General features: G+C 45.7%; 3 protein-coding genes across 4 annotated transcripts in view; 1 reads left to right on the top strand and 2 right to left on the bottom strand.

The window, feature by feature from the left end:
• LOC103368162 (delta-1-pyrroline-5-carboxylate synthase-like) overlaps positions 1-11,221 on the top strand; it is a 15,878-nt gene extending 4,657 nt beyond the window's left edge. Inside the window, exons 2-16 of one of the 2 annotated variants that reach the window (XM_008296430.1) lie at positions 1,256-1,405; positions 2,719-2,823; positions 2,948-3,100; positions 3,807-3,897; positions 4,316-4,440; positions 5,086-5,230; positions 5,348-5,421; positions 5,848-5,947; positions 6,367-6,587; positions 6,727-6,864; positions 7,062-7,257; positions 7,404-7,525; positions 8,339-8,525; positions 9,905-10,000; positions 10,144-11,221. In XM_008296430.1, the coding sequence (XP_008294652.1) occupies positions 1,262-1,405; positions 2,719-2,823; positions 2,948-3,100; positions 3,807-3,897; positions 4,316-4,440; positions 5,086-5,230; positions 5,348-5,421; positions 5,848-5,947; positions 6,367-6,587; positions 6,727-6,864; positions 7,062-7,257; positions 7,404-7,525; positions 8,339-8,525; positions 9,905-10,000; positions 10,144-10,340 (2,094 nt within the window). In that variant the 5' untranslated portion in view covers positions 1,256-1,261 and the 3' untranslated portion in view covers positions 10,341-11,221. Of the gene's footprint in view, positions 1-1,255; positions 1,406-2,718; positions 2,824-2,947; positions 3,107-3,806; positions 3,898-4,315; positions 4,441-5,085; positions 5,231-5,347; positions 5,422-5,847; positions 5,948-6,366; positions 6,588-6,726; positions 6,865-7,061; positions 7,258-7,403; positions 7,526-8,338; positions 8,526-9,904; positions 10,001-10,143 lie in introns of both variants that reach the window. The other variant, XM_008296429.1, reaches the window with a different exon arrangement.
• A 3,105-nt stretch (positions 11,222-14,326) lies between these two features.
• Positions 14,327-15,110, bottom strand: crygmx (crystallin, gamma MX). Its single transcript, XM_008296428.1, has 2 exons — positions 14,862-15,110; positions 14,327-14,602 (listed from the first exon to the last, which is right to left on the bottom strand). Exons 1-2 carry the CDS (start codon positions 15,108-15,110, stop codon positions 14,327-14,329), a joined length of 525 nt encoding a protein of 174 aa, XP_008294650.1.
• A 1,185-nt stretch (positions 15,111-16,295) lies between these two features.
• Positions 16,296-17,715, bottom strand: crygmxl2 (crystallin, gamma MX, like 2). The gene is made up of 3 exons (XM_008296427.1): positions 17,707-17,715; positions 17,072-17,314; positions 16,296-16,571 (listed from the first exon to the last, which is right to left on the bottom strand). Exons 1-3 carry the CDS (start codon positions 17,713-17,715, stop codon positions 16,296-16,298), a joined length of 528 nt encoding a protein of 175 aa, XP_008294649.1.
• Positions 17,716-26,124: the final 8,409 nt, after the last annotated feature.

Here is a 26,124-nt window from a genome sequence, read left to right as displayed (position 1 = left end):
CCCCCTGCGACCCCAGTGAGGGTTAAGGTGTAGAGATGATGGATGGATAAAAGCACACTCATGTTTCCTTTTTCGTTTCCAGACTCCCTGCTCTCATGCTGCCTAATGCTGACCAATAAGCTGGTTTTCATAGCGGGATGAACATGTGCTGTTATCACATCTGCAAACGCTGCCTGAAATGTGACGAATAAGAAAAATAGTTTTATATACACACACACCATCAGTGGAGCCCTGGTTCCTCTGCTATGAAGCACGTTTATCACACCCAGAGCATCTTGATCTGGCCTCACTAAGCTTAACAACTGTTGTCCCGCCAACTTGGTCAACCCAGAGTTCCTGAACCCGGCTTTGGGTACGTTAGGAGGTGAAGTGCAGGCATGGACAGGCCTGCATGTCTCACAGGAAGAACAAGTTATGATACTCTGCTTTATCCTGCATTGGGCTGTGGGAGAACTTGGGTTGTATTTTAGAAGTCCTCACACTGGTTTAGGGTTTCATTTGTTCTTCTTGTGAGAAATGTGAAACTCTAAACCTGCTCAGATTTGTGACTGGTCATGTAGTGCCAGCTCGCCTCTTTGTGCGACCACAAAGCCAGAAGAAGGTGGATAACTGGCTCTGTGTGACCACTCCACCACACAGCGGTTGAAAGGTTGAGTTAAACCAGATTAAACAAGATTCCCTGGTTATGTTAAAGCTGCTTCAGGTCATGGCAGTGTCACAGTGTTATCCTACATCCTGTGAGTTTCTCATATCACCAAGGCTTAAAGTTTCTGTTATTACAAAACGCAGCGAAAAGAATATCTGGAAATAAAACCAACAACTGGATCACGTACCTTTACCTCTAATGTTTCTGTGCGCTTAGGTTCATTTTTTCAGGCGATGAGATAGCAGTACAATAGATAACCTGAAGGTTCATATAGAACGCTTACGGTTTAAATACTTGACAGCAGCATCTGTGTGCAGCAACAGTCCAACAGAACCGGTTTCCTTCTGGTCAGACACATTACATGGACATTAATTGTCTTGCTTTGAGCAGCACAAGCGTGATTTCATTCACTACAAACCTCGACAGATTTAATAGAACCAGTCAGCGTGGCCAGTTACCGGCTCCAAGTGAGAAGACGTATGGTTTTGTAGTTTAGTTGAATCGACCTTTAAAGCAGAAACCTTGGTGAGCCTGAATGGAAGAAAAGAAAAAGGCCTGCGGTCCCAGCTGTGGTTCATTCCTGCTAATTGGTTGTGTTGTGTTGTCCAGGTGGCGATGCTGCAGAACCAAGGCAGGGAGATGATGATTGTCACCAGTGGAGCCGTGGCCTTTGGCAAGCAAAGATTAAGACACGAGATCCTGCTGTCCCAGAGCGTCCGGCAGGCGCTGCACTCTGGACACAGTCAGCTCAAAGACATGGTAAGAGGAGGCGGAGACGCAGGTCGGGGCCCAAGGTATGTGGAAGTGTAAATGAGACTAATGGAGATGCAGCTGCCGCTACGTGGAGAATAATGTACGCGGAGAGCTCTGGCTCTTTGCTGCCGCAGGAAATCACCAAATGCCTTTTTCTGTGCATGGTGGAGGACAGAGCACCTGTGACACCTGTCCAGGATGATGACTTCTAATGGCTGGCAGCAGCGACTGCCATGGTGAAGCTCACTGTTCAGGGTTTCTTCTGTTCGTTGTTTCAAACAGCTCTGCGGTACCATTGCATGTAATGTGGTCCAGTTAGTACAGGCTGCACTCCAAATCCAGTGCTTTGTCTTTTTTAGAAGCATAGGAAGCCTTTCCCATCATGAAACAGCGTACCTGCTACAGCTGCTCTGCCACAGCTGCACAGAGAGCTGCTACATGCTGCTTCATCATAACACTGCTCCTCCAGCCATCCTGCTCATGTACTGTCACCGTCTGCAGAGCAAAATGTGCTTTGACATGATGTTTGACAATAAAGACTGAGTCAGAACGGCCAAACCAGCCCGCTGGCTCGTGGACCACTGGGCTCATCAGTGTTTCTGTACAAACCACCGACACTGATGGAAATGCAGAAAATCGACCATTTTTGTCCTCATGGTGTCTAAATGCTGAGAAGCAGAACGCTGCACGTCTCATAATGTGGTCAAGGAGAAGATTTGTTTTAATTCACATCATGCAGCAGATCTCCAGAACCAAGTGGTCCTGACTGCGGCTGTTAGCGGCCTCTGAAGCACAGGTAGCCGTTAGCTCCTCATCACACTGTACTTAATCTTCCCTTTACATTCACATGTAGTGATTTAATACGACTCCAGTGGTACCAGGTACCACATTGTCTATGCAGGTGTTCTGGATCATGTTTGCAGCAGACTGTAGACTCCACACGGCCTCTAACATTTTACCCATTTTTGCTTCTGAACTTGTGAAATATTAAAATGTGTGTCGATGCAGTTGTCGTGGGTCCTGTGATTGTTCCTCTGGCTGGTAGTGTGGGTATCGAAGCTCACCTGTATTTGAGTTTTCTGAGACATTTTGTCCAGCCACAGCGCAGAAGGCTCCGGTTCACTAGTAACAGCTGGATTCCACTTGGGGGAGCTCCTGCTTCTGGACATGCTGGTTCCCTGTATGGCTTACTGGGATGGAACATCATTCATTCCACCTGTGCTTTCTAAATGTCAGGATGTGTGGATTTGAAGTGTGTTTAAGGAACCATAAGCTGGACAGATGATAGATATGAGACATTTCTGACATTTGTGTTGCAGTCTGTGCCGGTTCTGGAGGCCCGGGCCTGCGCTGCTGCTGGACAGAGTGGCCTGATGGCGCTGTATGAGGCCATGTTCACCCAGTACAGCACCTGCACTGCACAGGTACAAGTATACATCAGAATAACCAGCTGAAGATGGTCCAGAAGTATGTTTTGTTTTTTTAGTTTTGCTTTTCTCTGTCACTCTCTGCTCTTCTTAAAGTCTCTGCTTCCCTCTGTGCCATCAGGTCCTGGTGACAAATCTGGACTTCCACGATGACCAAAAGAGGCAGAACCTGAACAGCACACTGCAGGAGCTGCTGCGCATGAACATCGTGCCCATCATCAACACCAACGACGCTGTGGTGCCTCCCCCGGAGCCCAACAGCGACCTGCAGGGGGTAAATGTGGGTACAGACAGCATGGGGGCGACGCTGGTGATGGTGGCAGCGGGGGTTGGCAGAGACGCAGTTTGTTTACTATGTACATGCACCGTTCATGAACATCGCTTTCTGTCATCGACACACGTCCTCAGACGCCTCTGCCACCCTGCACTCAGCTGTTAAGGGATGTGCATGCAGTCGCTGGAAGGAGGTGCAGGGACCAGGACTGTCGGTAGATGCCTCCTTTACATGAGCACCTGCAGAAATCACGAACGTCTTCTTCTCATTCTCTGTTGTTGTTGGTTTAGTGCAGCGTGTCAGTTCTTGTTATCACAGCTCAAATAGACATGATTTGGTATGAAAGGGTTTAAGACTAATTCAGAGCCAACTCAACCGGTGCTCCCCTTATGGGCAATACACGGTTATTTGGAGAACTTCAGTGGATTTAAGGGACTTTACTTTCTGAGATATTTACTTTATTGTCTAGAAAAACAGCTCTGCTTCGTTGACAATTTGGGTGTGATGTCTTCTATGTTTTCCTCCCGAGCTGCTTACAGTAGTGCACAGTGTGACAGTACAGGCTTTTTTTACATGTGTTTGTTTTTTTGTCAGCTTGGTTCTGGTCTTTTGGAAAAGGTTCGGGTTGGTTCGTGGCAGATGGCTGACTCCCTGCCACTACGTTTGGTCTTTAGGAGCTGACATCAGCACTTTTGTGTCCCTGCAGGTGATCAGCATTAAGGACAACGACAGCCTGGCAGCGCGGCTCGCTGTGGAGATGAAGGCTGACCTGCTCATCGCGCTGTCTGACGTGGAAGGTGTGTGTGTTACCATGACAACAGTCTGGGTCAGCTGTTGGGTAACAACACCATCTGTGTGGGGAGCAAACACCAGTCTCAGGGTCAACTGAGAGTCATATGAGAACGACAAACACGGACCTTCTGCCTTCATGTTTGACGCTGATGCTGATGGGTTGACACCAGGTGTCCGTGTGCACACGGATGTCACGGCTGTAGAGCCACTCAGCAGCAGCTGAAGAGGTTTTCTTTAAATGCTGAATGTCAGACACCTGTGACAGAGAGGCCATTTCTCTAAAGACATCACTGGATTATAAGACATATGTGAACCGTTTTGTTTTTGTCTTACCAGGGAAAAGACCAAGTCATACAATGAATGTTTTTCTGTTCCTGTGTGTCTGTGAGAAAACAGGTTAAATAGAAACTGTTTATGTTGTAGGACTATACAACAGCCCCCCTGGAACAGATGATGCCAAGCTCATTGACATCTTCTATCCTGGAGACCAGCAGTCTATCACCTACGGCACAAAGTCCAGAGTTGGGATTGGAGGCATGGAGGCCAAGGTAGGCTGGAGGCTCTCACTGTGTCACAGGGAGGTTTACAGACGTCTTATCGTGACACACGTTCATCAGCTGCTTGTGCTGTGGATCTTTTCCACTTTGATTTTCTTCTCAAGTTTGGAACAAGAAGCTCTTCTTTAGAAGTCTTTTAAGGAAACTTGGTGCAGATGTGACAGACTTAATGATGAATGCTTACAAGCACAGAAGTCGGGTTTCAAGTCCAACTTCACCAACGTCCACTGTGCATGGATAAAGAAGATAACCCACCAACACTGTTACGCACCTCTTTGCTTAAAGTAAGACGTCAGACGAGAAGTGATGTTTGTGGCGCATTTATCAGAGTCCTCAGAACCAAACAGATGGTTGACTGAGCTCTTCTGCTGGACACAGGTTACGCAGGTAGAAAACATAATCTGAACAGTTTGGTTTTGTTTAATGCACAGCCTGTTTACACCCTCATAATGGGGACAGCATTGTGTCTAAGCACAGTTCTTCCTATACGAAGTCAACTGTACAAAGCGTTCATGTGACTGACCTCTGACGAGTTCAACAGACTCAGAAGCAACAGATCGTGTTGATGCTGTAACTCAGCGATCGTAGAACTAGACACAGACATTAAAATGTAGCTTCAGCTGTGTTTCTCTGCAGGTGAAGGCTGCACTCTGGGCGCTGCAAGGTGGCACCTCAGTGGTCATTGCAAACGGCACTAACCCCAAAGTGACCGGCCACGTCATCACTGACATCGTGGAGGGCAAGAAAGTGGGAACTTTCTTCTCAGAAATCAAACCTGCTGGTGGGTTTACGTGTGCTGAATGATTTTTCCTTTCTGTCTCGCATCAGTGCCGCTTCAGCCGTCCTGAAAGTGCAGCTTCTGTAGTCTCAGTCTGTCTCGTCTCCGACACTTGTCCAGGTCCGTCTGTGGAGGAGCAGACGGAGATGGCTCGTAACTCTGGAAGAACCCTGGCATCTCTGCATCCAGACCAGGTGACTGATGGGGTTTTAAATTAGAACGGAGAGTCTGTTCAGTTGCCTTCATTAGTGGTTTTAATGTTAACCCTCTAAACCCAACCCATGTTGTTCCAGGTGTTTTCATTTTATGTCAAATAAAAAATATAGTTTTCTTTTTTCTATTCATGTCGTACCTTTATTAAACTGCACAGAGGACATTTTGGGTTCTCTCAACTTCTAGCCATGATTTGTTGCTTCCAGAGATTCAGGACTTTAGAACTGCATGTGAAAGGAACCCACAGTGAGTAGAACTGTGACAGAACTAAACTCGCCCAGAAGCTGCTTGGGTTCAGAGGGTCAACATGAATAATTTAGAATGTCAGTCCCGTATCTTCCTTATCAGTCACAGAGAAACACTGACCCTTTGTGCCCCATGCTGTGTTTGGTTGACTGTGTTGTCAGAGGAGTGAGATCATCTGCCATCTAGCAGACCTTCTGACTGAAAGGAAGGAAGACATTCTGGCCGCCAATAAGATGGACATGGACCTGGCTGTCAGCGCAGGTAACAGAACGCCACATGCAGTCGGGTTCAGAGACAATGAAGCAGAGCAGAAGCCTTCACTTAGGAAAAGTTTGCAGAACTGCTCCAAAGTTTTACAGGACTGAATATTTCATGCTTTTTTTTTTTTTGTAGTGTTCGTGCTGGACTAAAGAAATTCTGGCAGAGACAGTGAACTCGGTTCTTCTGGGGAAATATTAACGTATACGTTCATAAAGAATGAGAGTGTCTTTGAGCCTCAGTGTGGAGATGATACGAGAAAACATGACATAGATTAAATAAAAATCAGTTTCCTGAAGATTCCTGTCTTGTCGTAAAGAATCACATCAGTCACAATGTCCAGCAGAGGGCGACGATCACTTCCTCCTCACATCAGGACTTTGATTAATGATGACGTGCAACGCTGTCTCTCTTCTTCCTAGGTCATCTACCTTCAGCTATGCTGAAGCGTCTGAGCTTGTCTCCGGCCAAACTCAACAGCTTGGCCATCGGCCTGCGGCAGATAGCCGTGTCAGCCCAGGACAGCGTGGGTCGGGTGCTGCGCAGGACCAGGGTGGCTCACAACCTGGAGCTGGAGCAGATCACTGTGCCCATCGGCCTTCTCCTGGTCATCTTTGAGGCCCGGCCCGACTGCCTGCCGCAGGTATCTGTGACCTAACACGAACAGACCCAGCATTAGCTTTTTTGATTTGCGTTTTCATGAACAAGCAGATTTTTTGCTCGTTTTTCTTGAACTCCCTGCAGTAAACACAGTCACACCGTCTGGCTGTGTTTTCTTTCAGGTGTCAGCTCTGTCCATAGCCAGTGGCAACGCCCTTCTGTTAAAGGGAGGCAAAGAGGCGTCCAGCACCAACCGGGTCCTCCATCAGCTCACCCAGGAGGCCCTTTCCTTGCATGGAGTCTCCCAGGCTGTGCAGCTGGTAAAACTGGTTTCCTACACATTTATGAAAAGGCAGCACAAACCTTGTATAATCTTTAGGAACTCACAGTTCTGGATGGAACCGCTCCACCTCCATCAGTCAGAAGGACGCCTGGCCTGATTCGTGTGTCCGTTGTCCTGATACGTGCACCATGAGCTTCTGTCTGCTGTGACTGAACGTCCTGCTTTCCTTACAAGGTGAGCACTCGCGAGGAGGTGGAGGACCTGTGCCGACTGGACAAGATGATCGACCTGATTATCCCCCGAGGTTCGTCCCAGCTGGTGCGGGACATTCAGCGGGCAGCCAAGGGCATCCCGGTGCTGGGTCACAGTGAGGGAATCTGCCACGTCTACGTCGACGCAGACGCCAGTGCGGACAAAGTCATGAAAATTGGTCAGTAAATGCTTTTTTCCCCAAAACTGAGTTGCTATTTATGTTTTTTTCTACATTAGCCAACTCATACTACTCTTGTGATAGCGGGAGGCCAGTTCTGCCAGACGTGAGCTGTATTACAGCAAACTGATATGTTTCACTTCCAGTCAGAGATTCAAAGTGTGACTACCCAGCTGCTTGTAATGCCATGGAAACGCTGCTGGTCCACCGGGACATCCTCAGGACGCCGCTGTTTGACCAGATCATCGACCTGCTGCGCACCGAACGGGTACCACACCAAACACGTTGTTCTGAGTTCACTCGAGTCCCGTCAGATCATGACATCTGGTTGCTGTGGACTTCTAAAAATCTTAACGCTGTGAACTTCCAGCAGTGAGTGTGTGTTTTTGCTTGTCCCGGTTCTACTCACTGCAGTATAAAATCCTGCACAGCCACGGCTAGAAGTGGACAGAACTCAAAGGTGTAATAGTAAAATAACCAAAGTTCTGTAAGTAAATAAAAAAACCAGCTTCATTTCTTTATTTGTTTTACAAACATGAAAAACCCACAATCAGTGTTTTCCAGGTGCCTGCAGATGTGAAATGGTGAAAATGTGGCTCTACATACAGCATATTTTTCTGTTTACATGTAGCTTTTCCATCCTTAGCACTTCTCTGCTCTGCCTGCAGAGGAGCCCGGTTCAGCCCAACAGTGGCTGGATGTCGGTCCTGTTGCTCACTAACAGGCTGCTTCGGTTCTTCACAGGATCTGGTTCCTGCAGAAGGTTTAGAGTTTATCTTTGGGCTCAGTCTGACTCCATTCAGTGTTTAACGTCTCTAAATAAGTCACTGACAGAATCTTTTCAGTTTTATTTAAAGGGCTATTCACACATAAACGATTTTAATTCGTATGTTTTCTGGAGGTTTGAACTGCTGGGGTCAGATTGAGCCCAGGATAAAAGCTGTCAGTCAATTGTAAGGTTATAGGAGGGTTCAAAGGGTTCGTACAGTTTAAGGAAGCTGGTAATCCCACTTGGGATGTACTTATTTTAATAAGTAGTTCTGCAGTAGGACTGACTCCTCTTTCTGCCTGGTGTGACTAGGTGAAGATTCACGCAGGGCCTCGGTTCGCCTCCTACCTGACGTTCAGCCCCTCGGAGGCCAAGTCCCTGCGGACAGAGTACGGTGACCTGGAGTGCTGCATGGAGGTGGTGGACAGCATGCAGGAGGCTGTGGACCATATACACAAGTACGGCAGCTCCCACACAGATGTTATCATCACAGACAATGGTAGGTGGCTCCACATCTCACTGCTTGTACGCTGCTGTTTTCTCTTTTTTTTTTTTTTTACTTAAAAAGTACAAACAACTAATTTGCACTTTAACACAGCAAACAGAAGCAGGAAGGAAGTCCAGTGTTTAATTTCACGTCACTGTGCAGCTCCTGAGTCTTGTCCCGCTCCCTGCCTCGTGTTGTCTAACATCCATCCAGCCGTCCTCCTCCCTTCCCTCCCATCTCACTTTGTGCCACAGCCAGTAATGAGCAGCGACACTCTGCTGTCAGCCCGAGTGCACAGCCTCCCTGTGTGACTCCAGCCTCGTGGACAGAGCCCATTTAAAATGTAGAGCAGGTGATGAACAGTTTAAAAGACTTGTCCCTGTCATAACTTTGACTCGCGCTCAAACATATTTCTGTCTTTGAAGTGAGCCATCACGCTGCATCCTCCTAACTCGTGTGGATGGAAACTATTGAGTGCGAGGCCACAGAGGACTTCCTGACTTCAGGCTGTGGCCATATTGCATGTGCACCGTGCTGATGACGACCACGTCTTCGGGAGTGTTGTAAACATTTAAAGCAAACTTAAGGTTTCCATAAACATCTGAGGGATGTTCTTCTTTGAGAGCAGAACTGTGCCACAGTCATAATATTGAGGATGCTGGCGAGCAGTACTGACAATGAGCAGCATTTTAAAAACACAGGACTAAGTGTGCTGTTCATATTTCTACACTGAGGATGATCTCACCTGCAGTGGAGGAGGTTTTGCTGCCATCTAGTGACCACAGAAGGTACCTCGATGAATTAAACTTCACTCATTTGTTTGTGTCAGTGTAGATAGATAGGGACCGACTGATGGGTGGTAGGCACACGGGGAGATGTGGACGTCCAGCTAGTGATCGATGGATATGTGGTTTCACAGATAGCATCCATAAAATATACAGAATATGTAGGTGTATATGTACAGTAGTAGCAGGTACAATATGCAGTTAGACTGACAGGAGGTCATCTGTGAAGTCATCAAGAGAAGAACCTGCCTCGGCTGCTTGTGTTAACGTTACAGTTAACTCATCCCATGTTTGCTTTACCTTTCTATCCAAAGGAGAAACTCACAGACTTGTCCTTTTTTAACATATAGATGCGTCCAGATTAGGTCCAGAATCATAGCAGTGACTTTGTGGGTGGATGGTGAGCGTTAGCGTGGTTTAGGAGCCCCGGCTGTGTCCTACAGTCATATCAGCACAGGGATCAGTGACTGCAGTGGCAGCAACAAACATCTGTAACTGTCACATCTGGTTTGAGCTTTAGTTGTTCTGGCCGTTGGCTCAGTATGGTTCCTACCAGGCTGCCCAGAAGAACAAGACCAACACCAATAAGCTGTCGTTGTGTTGCAGAGGACACAGCAGAGCAGTTCCTGCAGCAGCTGGACAGCGCCTGTGTCTTCTGGAACGCCAGCTCACGTTTTGCTGATGGCTACCGGTTTGGACTGGGTACGTCCAGTTCTTGTCTTCTATCCTGTATTCTGAGTGAAACCTTCCTATCATGCACCACTGAGACAATCTAAAGACTGTCTGTTCACACGCTGTTTTTTGTTTCCCGTTATGACTTGCTGTCTTCCTTTCTCTGCCTCCAGGAGCAGAGGTTGGTATCAGCACAGCTCGTATCCATGCCCGAGGCCCTGTAGGCCTTGAGGGGCTGCTCACCACCAAGTGGGTCCTGAGGGGTGATGGGCATACAGCAGCCGACTTCTCCGAGCACGGCAACATGAAGTACCTGCATGAAAACCTGCCTGTCGGCCAGTCTTTAGCCGGACAGAGGGACAGCAACTAGGCCAGAGACTCACAGCTTTTACTTGGTCTTATCGCTAGAAACCGTTTGTTCTCCTCAGAAAGCTGCTGTTGGCTGGTGTTTGAACCTCTGAAGCACACGTGATGGGACGAGTCACTCAGCACACCTGTGGTCCAGTTTACCTACACAACCAGAACCATGTTCCTGGACAGATTATGCTGTTGTTCAGGGACGAAGGGTTTACAAATATTTAAAATTCTACCTCTCTTGTACGTGCATATGAGTTATGCAGGCTGGCCAGCAGGTCAGTGAAAACAGAGCCAGAGGTAACCAAGATTACTTTATAAAGTAGAAACAGGCGTTACCATGCAGTGTCTCTAAGGTGCTTTTAAAATGATCTCAGGACATAATTTTGGATCTGACTTTTTCATTTCATGACAGATAACTAATATAATAATAATAACTAATATTCCCAATCAACATCGAGCTTTGATGTGTCTGTGATCAGTGACCAGCAGAGGTTCTCTACGCTACGTTTTTAATTTCACGTCATTCTGTCCTCTCAGCAAAGCAACGCCTGCTTTAAATGTAGAAGTGAAGGCTCAGGTTTCTGTTCAGCCAGCTTGTTACCCACCAGCTTCACAGTCAGTGTGCTGAGGGCTTTCTTTGTTCATATAGCATTGCTTCTGCTTTATTTGCTGTACCTTAGGGTGTAATTGTGTCTGTATTCTCCTGAACTTCCAGGTGTTTTGATAAGATGAGGTGCTACCCTTGGTCCCTTTAACCATGAAGTAATAGAAGTCAAAGGTTGTGTTTGGTGGTGCACATCTTCTCCTCTAGCTCGTCTTTACCAGCTTTTACATTTCACGGGACAAAACCTGATTCCAGGATTGGAATTAAAATAAAACTGTGCGACAAACATACAAACCAGTCAGAAGTGTGTGATCTGTTGTGTAGTAAGTGAACTCCACTCCGACTTGTGTGCATCCATTATTATTTCCTTTTTCTTTTTTTTTAATTTATTTAATTATTGTTCTAGCTTGTGCTCATTTCTCCGTGCTTTGTTGCTCTCCTGCCTGCTCCTCGTGGCGCCCAGAGCCTCTGTCAGAGCAGGAATGGTAATTGACAAGCTGCCTCCTTGGAGCTGGAGGGAGAATGCGACTGCTTTTAAATGAAGCTCTGCAACATTCAGCCTCTGAGCTGCTATCTGATGTCTTGCAATGCACACTTAAGGACTGGTTTGGGTTCTTTAATAGCAGCATTGTAGAATTAAAAAAAGAAAAAGAAAGTTGAAAAGGAATATTTGGATATTTTTCTTACTTTTTTTTTAGCAGTTGAATTGTTAAGGATTTTTTTTACATGTATGTTCAACTCTGTCCTGGTGCAGCTCTTTCTACTTTCACAAAGAACACAAATTAATGGGAGGAGGAGGGGGAGAATCACACTGATCTGAAAAACAGATGTCTAAAAAGGGCCTTTTTAAAGTTGCCCATAGGGGAATTCGCATTGCTGGAAGTGGGGCAAGGAAGATGGAAGACAATACTATAGAGGTTTAATTATCCAGCCATCAGAAATGAAAAGAGAGAAAAGGAGAACTGAGACTAATAATGGAATCACAGACTTATGTTCTGGGTTTCTCTGTTTCTTTTTGGGGTTTTTTTTCTCTCCTTTCTCTTTTCTATCATCTAAAGAATTCATTCTCCAAAACGCACTACTTACCCTTCAATCAGCTCCCCATCACGAGTCCAAAGGGTTCAGAGATGAAGAGGGAGACAAACTCGGATCTCACTCTTTTGTCCTTTTTATGTGTGAAGCGATTGAAAACATCATCTAAATGACTTGAGGTAGAGATGGAACGATCCAGGGACAGTGAGCGTTGCCTCTTTGATGCGTAGTGTTTTATAAAATCCTGTTTTACCGTATATCACATATATCACATATCAGAGCTGTGGCTGCAGACACAGGACCTGCAAAGGGGTCCAAGTGTAGTTAAGTTTACATTTACTGTTAAATGGGACGGTTCTATTTTCAGTTTACTGACTAAAAGTGTTATTTTAAAGTCGGTACTAGTTTTGCATTTTAATAATCAGACTGATCAATAAACGGTGATCGTTAGCGTGTCGTGAGCTTTGTGTTTGAATCCAGCACCAGCTGTACGTTTATCTAAAGCTCTCCAGAACATGAAAGATGTTCGTTTACTAGTGAATTATAGAAAAACAATCAGTTTACCATTTTAAGTTGTGGGTTCTTATTTTTACTTATTAAACTTAGTCAGATAAATTCCATCCATGAATAAAACTGTAGGATGTTAATTTAGTCGAGTATATTTTTACTTGACATCATTTTGTAGGCTTTTCGCCATAATGTGCGCTACATGCATTAAACTCATTCATAAATCACAGTGCAGGGTCTGAACCTTTATATTTATACTTGTCAGGTTAATTTGATCTTATTTCTCTGCTGCTGTTGCTGTAAATGTGCTGCGTCCATATTGTGGGCTTGACTTTTTCTCTGTCGTTAAGTTGTGCACCAGCTTTATAGTTCCCAACACATTCCTGAACCCAGAGCAGATTTCGGTCGTGTTCCAGGTGGAAAATAAAGTAAAAACAACAGTTTTTGCTGTTTGTCTTCCTATAAAGCTCGAAAAGTTAAACCCCTGAAACACACATGACGACAGACGTGCTTTGTGTGGACGTCTAAATGCTTTGGTCGTGGTGAAAATCCAAAGCCATCGCCCCTTCTGACCTGACTTTAACTTCTGCTTGTGTGTCAGATCAGGCAACCTGCAACATTTCCTCTGTCTCTTATGAGGTGTTGCCTCCAGACCTTAGCTGATCTGACTCCGTGCAGCATCCTGCTGATGTTGTCTTGTCTTCTGGGCGTTGTTGTCCACAGATATAAAAAAGATGATGAGGGCAAATCACTGGACTTGTACAGCAAAAGCTGACAATCCTTTAATTGGACATTACTCAAGGCCAAAACTCATATTTCTTGTTATGCTTGATCTTAAGAGACTCTCAAATGCACTCCCTGCTGGGCTTCAATTTTTTTTGAATCAATAATTAATGGTCAAAGTTATTTATTCATGTGTATCTTCGCCAATTACGCAGCGTCTAATTAACAATTTCAATAATTGATATTTATTTCTAAAAGGGTTCAGTATCTTGGGCTGATGAAAAATGCATGAGCAGGGATGTGGACTGGGTTTTGTTTTTTGTTCTGAGAGAGCTTGATGCTCGGGGCTAATACCAGGCCACTTTGACTCCAACTCTTTGAGTTGGCACTGGCCTTGTGATGTGGATCTAATATGGGCATCTTTCATGGACCCAAAGCGCTTACTCTGTACCATGTGATCTCATAAAGACTCCAACATGCCCATCCTCAGATACCCTTTTTTGGTCTTTAATAGCGAACTTCAAAGAATAAGCTTCTGTTTCCTTGATAATATTTCTTTGTGTACGTGCAGCGACGATATCACGAAAAACTGTGGAAACTCTTGGTCTTTGCGAGGACCTCAGCGGCTACACCACTAACTCTGTGGCCTGATGAAACTAAAGTTCAATCACCATATTAAAAAGAAAAATATCCCTCAGATTTCTGACAAGCCCTATCCCCCTGATCTTTTGATAGTGACAGCTGTAGTAGTCAATAGAAAATTAACAAAGGCTCCCTTTAGTTGACTTTCATCAAGTTTTCATTTATTGTGATTCCAGTAGGACAGGAGGCTGGGGACCGGCGAGGCAAACCATTTTGCTATGGAACAACCAAAGCAAAAAAAGATCATCACTATTTTTTGTGGGTGTTGCTGAAGCACTGAGTTGGGTGATAATTTTACTCAACAATGCACAGCAACCCAACAAAACCAGAACCCAACATTAACGCACCAGAACCCCAATCATTGAAATGCATGAGGTTAAGGTTTGAACACCACAGTGTTGAGACCACACGGAAACAGTGCTGGCATGAGGGGGAACAGGAGGGTGGAAATCTGAACAGTGAGGCTCGAGAAGGTTCAAACAAACTGGCAATCAGTTGACCTCGGTGACGCGTCTCAGAGAGCCGATGGTGGGGCTGGCGCTGCCCCACTCGCTGTGCCTCCTGTATTCTCCAGGGCGCAAGAAGTACTGGCGCCCCCTGTAGTTGGGGTGTTCGTGCAGCATCCAGTAGCCCTCCATGACATTGACAGAGGAGATGTCACGGGTGTGGAAACGCTCGTGCAGATCTGGGCAGTCATCCATTAGCTCCATGTTCTGACCCCCAAAGTCAGACCGCTCGAAGATCTTCATCCTGTAGTTCCCATTGTACTGGGCAAGACATGAGAAGATGACATGGTAGCAGCATTTAAGCTAAACACTGTATACAGCAGTCAGATAGAATTCATCCTCCTGATCCAATCATCTAGTCTATAGTTCAAGAAAAAAAAGAAGACCACATGTGTTATATAACCACAGCTACTGGCACCGACAGCAGCAGGACTGGGCTGGAGAACTAAATGGTCCTGAACTGGCACTTTTACAGAAAAAGCATTGCTACAAACAGGGTAGGGCACGAGTTGAAACTCACAGGTGGCACCATACGGCAGGAGCGGATGCAGTCATTGAAGCCGGCCCAGCGCTGGTAGTCGGGGTACTCTCCCTTGTGCAGCATGTACTGGTAGCCGCTATAGTTGGGCTTCTCATAAGCCACCCAGCAGCCGCTCTCAACTTTTATCGAGTTACAGCGGCTGAAGTGGTTTTGCATCTCGGGACAGTCACTACTGCACTCGTAGTGACGCCCCTGGAAGTTCCTGTCTTCATAGAAGATAATCTGCATATGACAGATGGTTGGACGTTACAGCATCACCGCAAAGACAAACTGAGGCACACAGGCACGAGCAGCTCTCTGTCCTTGGGCTCTTAAACAATTGTAGCCTGAACTTTGCATAGTTTTCATAACCACACCATTTTGTATTCTGAGCCAGGTACGCAAGTTAGTTTCATCGAACACAAGTTTTTGAGCAGAATATTTGTAGAAGAAGTTTAGAAAAGAGAAGCTGGAGGGAGCATGAAAACATGTCCCAAATGATGCGCCAGCAGCAAAGTTGAATAAAACACAGGATAGCATGTGGTATATTCTGATGAAGACGAACTAGACTTTGTAGACTTCGTCAAAAGTTCTCGGCCTATTTGCACAGGAAATAGGACGATCAGCTTATTTAAACCACTGCAGTTTAACAGAAGACAAAGGTATACGTATTCCTTATTTTGCAGCTTTTATTTCGCTTGTTGGTGAATTTTATCCATTAGAAACGTACATCCATTCATGTGTCATGGAAATAGGTCAGCAGTCCCTTACAACTAGTGACCAGTTACCACTTCATGAAGGTTCTTAGCATTTTATATTTCAAATCAGTTCAGTTGCCGTTTTAGAGTTATTTATCACTTAAAGTGCAAACCAGCTTGCCGTACATCAGTATTCCCCTTGCTGTTGCTGCATAGATATTAAATGTCATGCTTACCTTGCCCATTGCAACTGTGTTAAGTTCAGACCAGACCAGATGCTGGCCTGTATCAGACCTCTTTATAGACCCTGCTGGGATCAGGGCTTTGCAAACGCGAAACAAAGCTTTGTCGTGTCAGCACAGTGCGCTCTATAGACTGCAGAGAACTATAGGACTGGTGAGCTGCAGCAGCTGCTTTGTCTCTGTCAAAGCTCTGTCTGTCTGTCTGTCTATGGAAAATACTGTACAAGTGCATTTTCTCAAAGGGCTACAATAAGAGCTGCAACACGTGCCTTTGTTTGGCGTGAATGCCGGAAACCTTACATGCAGACTGTGTAGACAAACAGGGCAGCAAACAGAGCAGCTCTGGTTTGTTTCTATAGGTATGTATGGCAGGAGGCTAAAGCAGGAAACAGATGTGCTGACCAGTGCTGTGCTTCATGTTTGTATGTTGCATGATTGAAATAAGCTCACAAAACACATTGCTATTTGGAAATTAGATTTTTAATGTTACGTGGTTACATCTGAGTCCTCATCCTCCTGAAGGAGCCCACCATGGGGTTGTGGCAGCCCCAGTCACCACAGGCCCTGTACTCTCCGGGACGCAGGAAGTACTGGCGTCCCCTGTAGTTGGGGTGCTCGTAGAAGATCCAGTAGCCCTCCATGACATTGGCAGAGTAGATGTCACGGTAGCGGAAGCGCTCGTACACGTTGGGGCAGTCATCCATGAACTCCATGGTGTGTCCCATCAAGTCAGGCCTGTTGTACAGCCTCATCCTGTAGGATCCTCTATACTGTGTGTGAAAGAAAGGAGAACGTAATTACTATGCTACCTTGGTAGGTTCCAACCCCAGAGAGCACTTCGGTAGAGCTTTTCCACACCGAGCTGATTTTTGAATTCAAGTGAGTACTTGCTCTACTTGGTTTCTTTAAGGAACTACAAATGAGAATGAGCAACAACTCTTTTGGAGCATGACAGAATTAGATTTTTTTCCCTCCCTAAACTGCCAGAAACACTCAATGTGACTAACAGAATTAGAGTGAAGGCGCCAAGTCTTATGGGGGGTTTATCATATTCTTTTTAAAGGCTTGACTGGGTCTCCTTGTGGGCCTTGCAGCAGAGACTTTTATGTTATGACCTGCGCGAGTATCTGTAAATGACATCAAAAAGCAAGTGATTGACACCCATTTCTAAAGAGGCATTTGATGTACAAGGTGGTGGGGTGGGGGGGTAGCTGGTGGTGGTGGTGGAGGGAGGCGCTACGGATCCTATCTGTCTGTTTGATTGACTTACAGGGGGGAACATCTGGCAGGAGCGGATGCAGTTGTTGAATCCCATCCAGGCGTTGTACTCGGGGTACTCGCCGGGGCCCATGATGTACTGGTAGCCCATGTAGTTGGGCTTCTCATAGGCCACCCAGTGACCGCCGCTGACACGGATGGAGTTGCAGCAGTTGAAGTGCCTGAAGGTGTCCATGCAGTCGTTGCTGCACTCCCAGTGGCGGCCCTGGAAGTTGCGGCCCTCGTAGAAAATTATCTTGGAAAGGAGAGAGAAGCATGTGTCAGTAAAGCTTATGTATGTAGCTGCTGTACTCATGAGTAGACTGTAGGGGACACTGCTCTCCCTTGAACAAACTCAACTACTTTTCATGAGTACTTCCAGTTTACAACCCTCTTTAGCGCTGTACAGTATTTTCAACATGTTTTATGCTCGTCCACCTCCAACAAACTGCCAAGCTCTCAAATGTAAGACATCACCAATGAGACGCTGCCATCCAGTCTCCATCTCCTGCTCATAGTTTTACTCAAATGAGCACTTTTGCTGCCCTGCCTCTCCTTTGCTGCATTTGCTTTCCTCGCTTCAATATATGAGCCTAATTTCCACATGTGTCCTCGTCCCAGCGGATCCTTGTGCATGTCAGTTCATACCTTTCCCATGGTTGTAGGCCTGTGGATGTTTGCGCACTATTGCCCGAGACACACTTGTGGGTCCTTTTATACTCTCCCACCGATAATGAGGCCTCTGACACGTCAGGGACTACTACTCTTTACCTTTTCAGATGCCCTTTTGTCCGACGGCCCACGGGGGAACTTATCTCCTGTCTGCTAGAGTTTACCTATAGAATTGACAACGCCCTCCTAAAAAAATGAACGCCACACAAGTGCTATTCTGTGTTTGCATGACCCTTGTTCCGCCATGACCTTGTGATGCAGCCCTTTTGAAACATCACACAAAGGCCCTTTTGGTATGTGGCCTCCCAACAACAAAGCGGGTTAAAGTGTACAGTGGCTTAGGTCACTTTTGGGGGGCACTCACTCGAACTAGCACTTGACCAGCTTGTGATTTTAACGTCTTGATTGGCTGGAAAAAATCATAACACGGCAGCTCTTCGTTCAGTCTCCAAGTGACCACATTGTATTAATTGTTCTGTGAAAGTAAAGATGAGCTGATGCCGTGGACCAAGTTGGGCTTTTGTGTTGATCTAATCTACAGCGATCTGTTGTCTCTCTCTGCTTCCATAGCCTGCAGTTGTACTGTGATGCCAGACGGGACTGGTCTGTTTGCACATGTACAGACAGAACTGCTCAGTGTGTGTGTGTGTATGTTTGTGTGATATAAAAGGAGGGGTTTTGGGGCATCTGTGTGTTTGAGTCTTTGTATAAAATGATAGATGTTTGGACTTGAGTCTTTGGCTTGTAAGCATAGCCCAGAGCTGAAGGGGAAAAGGCCAGAAAGAGTTGCCGCCATGTATTGTGTTCCCAAAGCCCAGCTGATGCCAGAAAGGTCAGTCCCATCCTTTAGCCTTTCATCAGGATAAAGAGCTTTTTGGCCCCTCTCCACTTTGTGTGCTTTTTGCAGCTTCAACTCTGTAGAAAGGCTAATGTTTTCACAAAGCACAATAGCCATTTTGTTCCTGGGCAAAAACACTGCTAGCCTGGTAGTAGCATCCGAAGCCATATGACACTGTTTCAGCGCTAAGAAACGGCGCTGATAAGCTTTGGCTCCTTTGATCACTCGATCGACTTGAAACTCTCGTAGGCTTCAATAGGTTTCATGTTTGAAGCGCCACTCTTTTTCTATGACATAAGTAGACCGCTGATATGCTTTCATCACGCTGCGCTGTGTAATTGCTGCAGATTATCAGATGGGATGCAGTTTTGTTTTGTGAGTTTCTGGAGCAAATATTTACTCTGGGAGGAAAGGGTTTTGTTTTTTTTCCATCAGAATATATAAGAAACAAATGTTTAGGTTTCCCTCATGTGTTCATTGATGAATAATTTCTGTCATCTTGCTTATTGAATGTAAAATCTTTGTAGTTGAGCGGGGAGCAGAGCGACAGAGAAGTTGTATTCACGCTGAAGCTCTGACACTGGAATACAGCTGCAAGCACTTTTTTGTGCTGAGGTGTCTGAGCTGGACTCTTTCTGCTCTCAGGCGGCTGCTCTGACCTTTGACATTTGTATTGAGAGAAGCGTGTAGCCGAGGCACAATGCAGCGTCTAAACCAAGAAAAAAAGAGCTGATTGCCACTGTCATCAGCGCCTTTGTTCTCATTGTCATCAGCGAGGAGCATCAGCTAACCCTAACTCATTAGCCGGGACCTTGGCTCGCTCCGTGTCTCTGTGGCTTCCAGAGGGGAACCTTGTTTCACAGGATCTCAAATGATCATCTTTAGCTGTGCTACAAGACATCTCCTCCCCACCCTGAAGGGAAACTAACATCACAGAGGCCCTTGCCTGCTTTCTCAGTTCCCCCCGGAGGAGAAGAAAGCTACCCACTGTGGAGCATTCCACTCTTCATCTCAGAATGATGGAAGAAAAGGAAAGGAGAAGGGAACAGAGTGGGGGGCTCGATTCGCAGCTCCATTGTGTCCGAGGATCTCATTGTGCAATGTGTGTAACCGCGTGGGAGATGACGACACTATTAGCCTGCAGAATGACTGTCATTTGGGGACCTCTGTGATTGATGTGCACCCCACAGAGAGAGGAGAAACTTTGACAGATAGCAACCCCAGCACTAGTTAACTTGCAACCTTTTTCATCTATCCGGCTTCCAAAAGGAAAATCCATTCGTGTGGCTGATACCTAATTAGAATGTGAATGTGCAATTCACTCAGTAAAACATATTTCAGGGCCAGCCGAGACTTCTTTCAATATAAAACAAATCATATTCCCTTAATCCGAACCAGGGTCTCTGTGACCCCGCTATATACAGTAAGTCTCACCCCTAAAATGTTGTGGGGAGAGATAGGAGAGCAGCCGGGCTGCAGAGCCTCCGACGTGCTCTTTGCTGAACAGTCATTACAGAAACACTATGGTACGAAGGTGTAAACAAGGGCTCGATGTGAGTTTTGCTCCTGAGAACTGGCTAATCTGGTGCTGAAAATGTGGTATGATGGGAAAGTGCTTGCCAAAAAGCCTCCCACGCCGGGAGTAGAATGAGGACCTCTCTTTTGCTGAGAGATCATCCTCTCCATTCTTTCTGTCAGAAAATCTCCAGGCATCCTCCCTCTCTTGTCACTGCCAGCGCACAGGCTCTATCGGGATTGCCAGACGCAGGAGCCACTGTGAGCCGGTGCCAGGGCCAGGATTTACCGCGATGCGTCTGATGTGCTCCATCTTTTTGCTGGGGGATAATTAAAAGAGGAAATGGTGTTGGAAGAACAGAGTGGAAAAAGCAGGAGGGAGGAGGAGGGGGAGGGCTTGGACCGAGCAAATGGATGCAGCTGTCAATTATGTTGAATTGTTGATATGTTTGTTTTCCTTTCTCTGTGTGTTGAACTGTCCCCATCAGGATTTAGTTTTAAAGTTTGCAGTAAATCTCCACTCCGTACATGTAATTAAAAACATTTATGCTAATTAAGAACTACTCTTAGCAATGAAATCACCGCAGAGGTTTTCTCTTAGTTTGATTCTGGTGACCCACAGGTGATCAATAAGGTGCGACCGTGAAGGGAAAAATATTCCTGAAACAGCTGCTGTACATGTAGGTTTTTATTTCACAGCAGAGGCAGATCTTCTGCTCAGATCTCTTGAAGATCTCACACAAAGTTCTACCAAATTGTACTTTTCCAAATTATTCCAAATGTCTTCCTTTTTGCTGTGCATTCATACGAGCAGCAGACCTGCGCTGCTGGAATCACCGCAGCGTCTTTCTTTATTTGCCTGAATCCGTTTGAGATGCTCCACCATGCAGCATGACCCAAACTCTGTGAAAAGCAGGACAACTCCTTGGTCTCTGAGCAGACACGCCGGTGGGAGTGATGGCTTTTAGCTGCTCTCACTCCTCATCTCGGCGCTCTGTTTTGACGTGGCGTGTCTCCCCGTACCCCAAAGCTTTAAAGGTTTAAAGAGCAGCTTCTTTTCCACCCTGTAATCCAGGTGCCTTTCAAACAAGTCACGCTGTTTACTGACACATGACAAAAAAGTTCAAGCCCCTCTCATCTCTCTGCTTACAAGACTGTAGCTCACCTCGGCGCCTGGTAGTCGTTCCTCCAGAGCGCCCTGAACAAACAGAGCCTCGGCGAGAAGGGGCCCCTGCCTTTCACCACTCACTAAATTTGTAATAAGATGTGATGCTGTTGTTCACTTCTTCAAATTTGTCATCAAAGCAAATGTGTTCTGACAACAGCTAGTGACAAGTGCACCAGAGGAGAGGCAGCAAATCAGCTTTTTCACACCGCATATCAATTATTGATCGTGTTGCTCCCCTCCCCTGCCCCGCCACGTAGACACCTTGTGATAATGAAATACATCAATTTAAAAAATAAATAATAAACCGGGGTCGGCTCCATTGTTGCGAAGCCTTAAGAGCTTGATTGACTGCCTGCACATTTTCCTCGTTGGCAGTCAGGCAGATCAAAGGAGGGTTCCTCTTATTGCCCAAGGCCACTTGCAATTTATTTAGAGGAGCAGTGCTGCTGTCCCAGCAGGTAACATTATTGGGCAGAGACACTCAGGATAATCATAGCTTTGAGGTGCCTCTCAAATCCCACCTCTGCTGGCTCTATCATGCACGCACACGAAACACACGCATATGATTTACAGAAAAACCCTCATTATTATAGTGAATTAAGCGCCAGATAAGAGCACATTAATATCCTCGTGTGTAGGATCCAGTTGCTCAGAGGCAGTGACCTCGGCTGACCTAAACGTGTTCGGCTGTATTGGCTCTGGCTGCACATGTCAACATTTATTGGACTGGATTTTTTTCCTTTTTACTCTAGAATGAAATTACTTTTTGACTTTTACACATCGTACTTTCTTGCATAAATAATTTCTCTTAATAAACGTGAACAGTTTAAGCACATATTCTAGCAGCTGAACTATCCGTGGACCTGCAGGGAAATGTGGGTCACATGAAACCAGAACGTCTGAACGAGTGGTCCGACACGCTGAAGACGGGGAATCTAATCTATTCGAGGGACGCGTGAAACGACAGAACATGTAATATTGCTCCGTTTTATGAATGAACAAATAACAATGAAATTTTCTCGTTCAGCGTTTTGTTTGTAGTGTTCGACACCTTGATTTTTCAGAAGCTTTTTGTATGCGGCACATGAATAATACACAACAGAGGATGCTTTTTTTTGTCCGACACACTCGTTTGCTTAAGAGCACACAGTTTTAAATAATGTACGTCTTAGATCACTTTCCCATAAGACTCAGTTAAAAAACACTATTGTAGTTATTAGCCACTTTCATATTTTGTGTATTTCTATGTCACCGCTGGCAGCTCAGCAGTGAGAGCGTTTAGGTTCCTAAAGTCTTAACGAGGTTCAGGTTCAGCTGATGAAGAGATATTGTCAATCTAACAATCAACAGAACCTGAAAAGCATTTTTATATATATATATATATATATATATATTTAGAAAACGTTAGAATAACCTTGGTCCCACCACAGCATCGGTCTGTGAAAGGCTGAGCACAAAGTGACAGCTGTGTGTTTGTGTGGAGCTCGTTATAAACCAGTTGATGGGACAGGCTGGAAAATATTTGAAATAGGCTTGTTTTTTTTATTTATTTTGAAAATGTTGAAAGAAAAAAAACTTTTATTTTAATATTTCAAAATCAATTAGAAATGTTCAGTTTTTCTACAAACATGAAGCTCGTGAGCTGTTCGTTGAATGCTGCAGTCATGTGGAGAATTTAAATGGAGATCTTTTAAATTCAATGTTTACACTTTTATACAGACGCTGATGTTTTATGATGTTTCGTCTTATTGTTTAGCCTCAGATGTTTTCAAGAGATTTAAATTTAAGAACATTTGTTGTTCCATCACGCAGTGACGTGAATTTATTTTGCTAAATTCCTGCCTGTCTTTTCAAACCTTCTGCTGGATTGATGAGGACATTTCCAACCTAATGTTGTAGTTTTAACTGTAAAACTACACGCAGGCATAAAGTTGCTCTTTCTGTTCCACCAGTACATTTCAGTTTGACTCATTTTGTCTCCACAGTTGGCCAGTTTGAGCAGACGTCCCAGTTCGTTTGCCAGTGGGCTGCGAGCACTAGAGGGCACTAGAAGCCAAAGCATGGGCTGTCTGCCGGATGCCTGTTTTAAGTTCTTTATACAACAGCCATACCTCTGAGCCGCTTGTATGGGTGTCTGCTTGCTTGCATCTATACATTTGTAGGTGAGCTTGGACACACATGTATATAGACGATGGCACAGATTCACGTGGTGCCGCTCCGTGTTTGTCGGTGCCACGTCTGTACTGACGCCTATCAGTGGTCTGACATCGCTTCACCAAGGGACACGTTAAAAACACGACTAACAGGCTGACACGACCTGTGTCCCAGCACACACACACACACACACACACACACACACACACACACACACACACACACACACAGTTGTTTTTACAATGTTAGTTTCAAACAAACTTAGAGCACACACACACACCTACACACACACACACACACACACACACACACCTACACACACACACACACACTGCGTGGTCAAACAAAGTCCCAGACACACAATGAACAGTAGCTTTGTAGCAGTTTCAAGCCAGTGTGTGTTTTTGAACTGCAGATGTGGACGCCGACTGAAGGATCAGTGCACAAACTGCAGGACTGCAGAGATGGCAGTTCTCCCATAGGGTCTGGCACAGCCCGGCCCTTTGTGCTCTACCCATTTACACTGTTCATTTAGCCGTGCTGAAGAGGTGCCGGTGGTCTGTGCCTGTGTGTTGTGACGGGTGATCATTTGAAAGTACACCCTTAAGCCTGTATGTGCACATTGTGCTCCATGTGGCATCTTCTGGGGCTGTCTGCCGATATAGTGTCTTAAAAGGATTTTGGTTCTGGTGCACGCGGGACACCGGAGGAAGGATCTAATTGAGCTGTCCATTTTCGTGTTAGTATTGGAAGCTACACATCTGAGATTTATGAATTCCACAGAACAGGCTTATCTCAGTGGCGACGCGCTGGCCTCCATTTCTACTGGGAATTAATTGCGCAGCCATAAAGCGCAGGTATGCGAGATGGAATCAAGCATGTTATTAAGATTGGCGCGCCGTTGTTTTGTGCTGGAGGATGGGGTAGCGAGATGCATAAGAGGCTTGACTTGATGTGAGCGAGGCCTCGGAGGAGCAGCAGAGCGGCGCTGCTGCTGCTGCTGCTGCTGTCCCTGGACTGCACGGCGACGGGCCTCAGCAGAGTCCCTGGAAGACGGCCACGCTCCACTCAGGGGACTCTCAGCCAAATTAAAAAACAATGATGCACTATGGAGGAAACTAATGCCAGTTCCCATCATCAAGACCCACATTCTTCACTGTTTTGCTTTTAACTTTTGTTTTTTTTGTTTTTTTCTTCTCTCCTCTCTTTCCCTCTCTGTCTCTGACTCTCTTTCTCTTTTCCCTCCGCACTGTTGTTTTCTAGTTTGTTTTCCATCCGTACTCCTCTGGCTGTCGCCGAGCGCTACAGCCACTTTCAAAGGCTCGGCTGTCACGCGCCGCCTTTGAGTCCCGTTTGAAATTTTAACGTACATGTTGTCAGGGTGCCGTCAGGAGTGATTGACAGGTCCGTCCCAGAGCAACACCGGGCTTGGCAGGCTGGCTGTCTTTTGTCAGAGGCAGCCGAGGAGAAGCAACAAAGGAAAGGAGCAGAGGAGGAAAAAACATACATAAATAAAACAAAACTGCTCTTACCCATTTCTCAATAAAGACCAAATTAGATTAATCTTAAGGCAGAAGCAAGGCAAGGCAGGCAGTTGTGGAAAGCGACTTGATATTTCTCTCTGGCTTTGTTCCTGCCATTGATGGTGCACTGCTCAGACACCCTCTCAACAGGACACCAAAGGCGGCACAGCAAGAGTTGTCTAAAGAGCCAGCTGTACATATTAATGCTCATTATCACCTGCCTTCAATGCAGAGAAATTCCAAAGTACGGAGTTTGTCCTGGACTCACCTTTGTTTGAAAGTGTTTAAATAAGAACAGGTGACCTCTTGGATCAGGTGGAATAAATACAAAAAAAAGACTTGTTTTTGCAATGTTGACTCAAGCTTTCAGCGTGTTAAAGGTGGATTTGAAAATTAATTTTATGCTTTTTATGAAAATTGCCATAACGTGTGCGCGAGAGATTGAGTTGTATCGATATGGAAGACGGCTTCAGACAGATGTGGAGGAGCAGAACCGTCTCCCTCAGCTCCCCCGGCGCCGCTCAGCGCCTCAGAGATGGAGGAGAGTGCGACAACACAAACCTCCATCCTCTTCCTCGCCTCCGTCTCCATCGGCAGCAACACATTTTGTCCAGAAGCCAAAGAAATGCACAGAGCAATATTGTTGATGGTGATGCGTTTGGTAGATATTTCACTCGATGCTTCTATTGGCTCTCTTAAGTAATTACCTTTTTCAAACTATTGTGAAGACTGCATGTGGCTGTTGTATTCGCTCAATTACAGGTCAGCTTAAACATTTCCAGAGATGTTGTAATTTCCTGTTTGAAGATAAGTCACTGATTACTCTCTGCCTCTTTAGACAATCCAAGAACAAAAGTGCAAGATAAAAATATTCAGTGAAGCGCAGTGCTTTGAGATTCCTATCAGCTGTCAGCGTTGGGGTTGCAGGGCAGGATAGCTGGGCTCGAGGCCCACACTAGCAAGCAGCCAGTCTGCTAAAGTGTCTTTGAGCAAGACACTGAATCCCTGCCAGCTCCAGCCTGATCTCTGACCTCCCTGCGCAGCGAGCACAAAGCACAAAGAGACTCTCTCCGAATAAAATCAAAAATAATGAGAATAGAAATGTAAGTTCATGTGAAAGTTGCGCCGAAGTTTTGTTTGAACGGTGCAATAGAGCAGTAATGATTGATTCAGTGGTGTACATAAAAATAAGGCAT

Source organism: Stegastes partitus, unplaced genomic scaffold (assembly GCF_000690725.1).
Source record: "Stegastes partitus isolate 25-593 unplaced genomic scaffold, Stegastes_partitus-1.0.2 Scaffold1128, whole genome shotgun sequence".
Classification (NCBI taxonomy): Eukaryota; Metazoa; Chordata; class Actinopteri; family Pomacentridae; genus Stegastes; species Stegastes partitus.
This window is presented reverse-complemented; position numbering and strand designations above follow the sequence as displayed.

Coding starts and splice junctions, on each gene's coding strand:
- crygmx (XM_008296428.1), bottom strand. CDS start 15,110: ATGCAGATTATCTTCTATGAAGACAGGAACTTCCAGGGGCGTCACTAC. Junction 14,603..14,861: donor CCTGCCGTATGGTGCCACCT/GTGAGTTTCAAC, acceptor TGTCTTGCCCAG/TACAATGGGAACTACAGGAT.
- crygmxl2 (XM_008296427.1), bottom strand. Junction 16,572..17,071: donor CCTGCCAGATGTTCCCCCCT/GTAAGTCAATCA, acceptor TTTCACACACAG/TATAGAGGATCCTACAGGAT.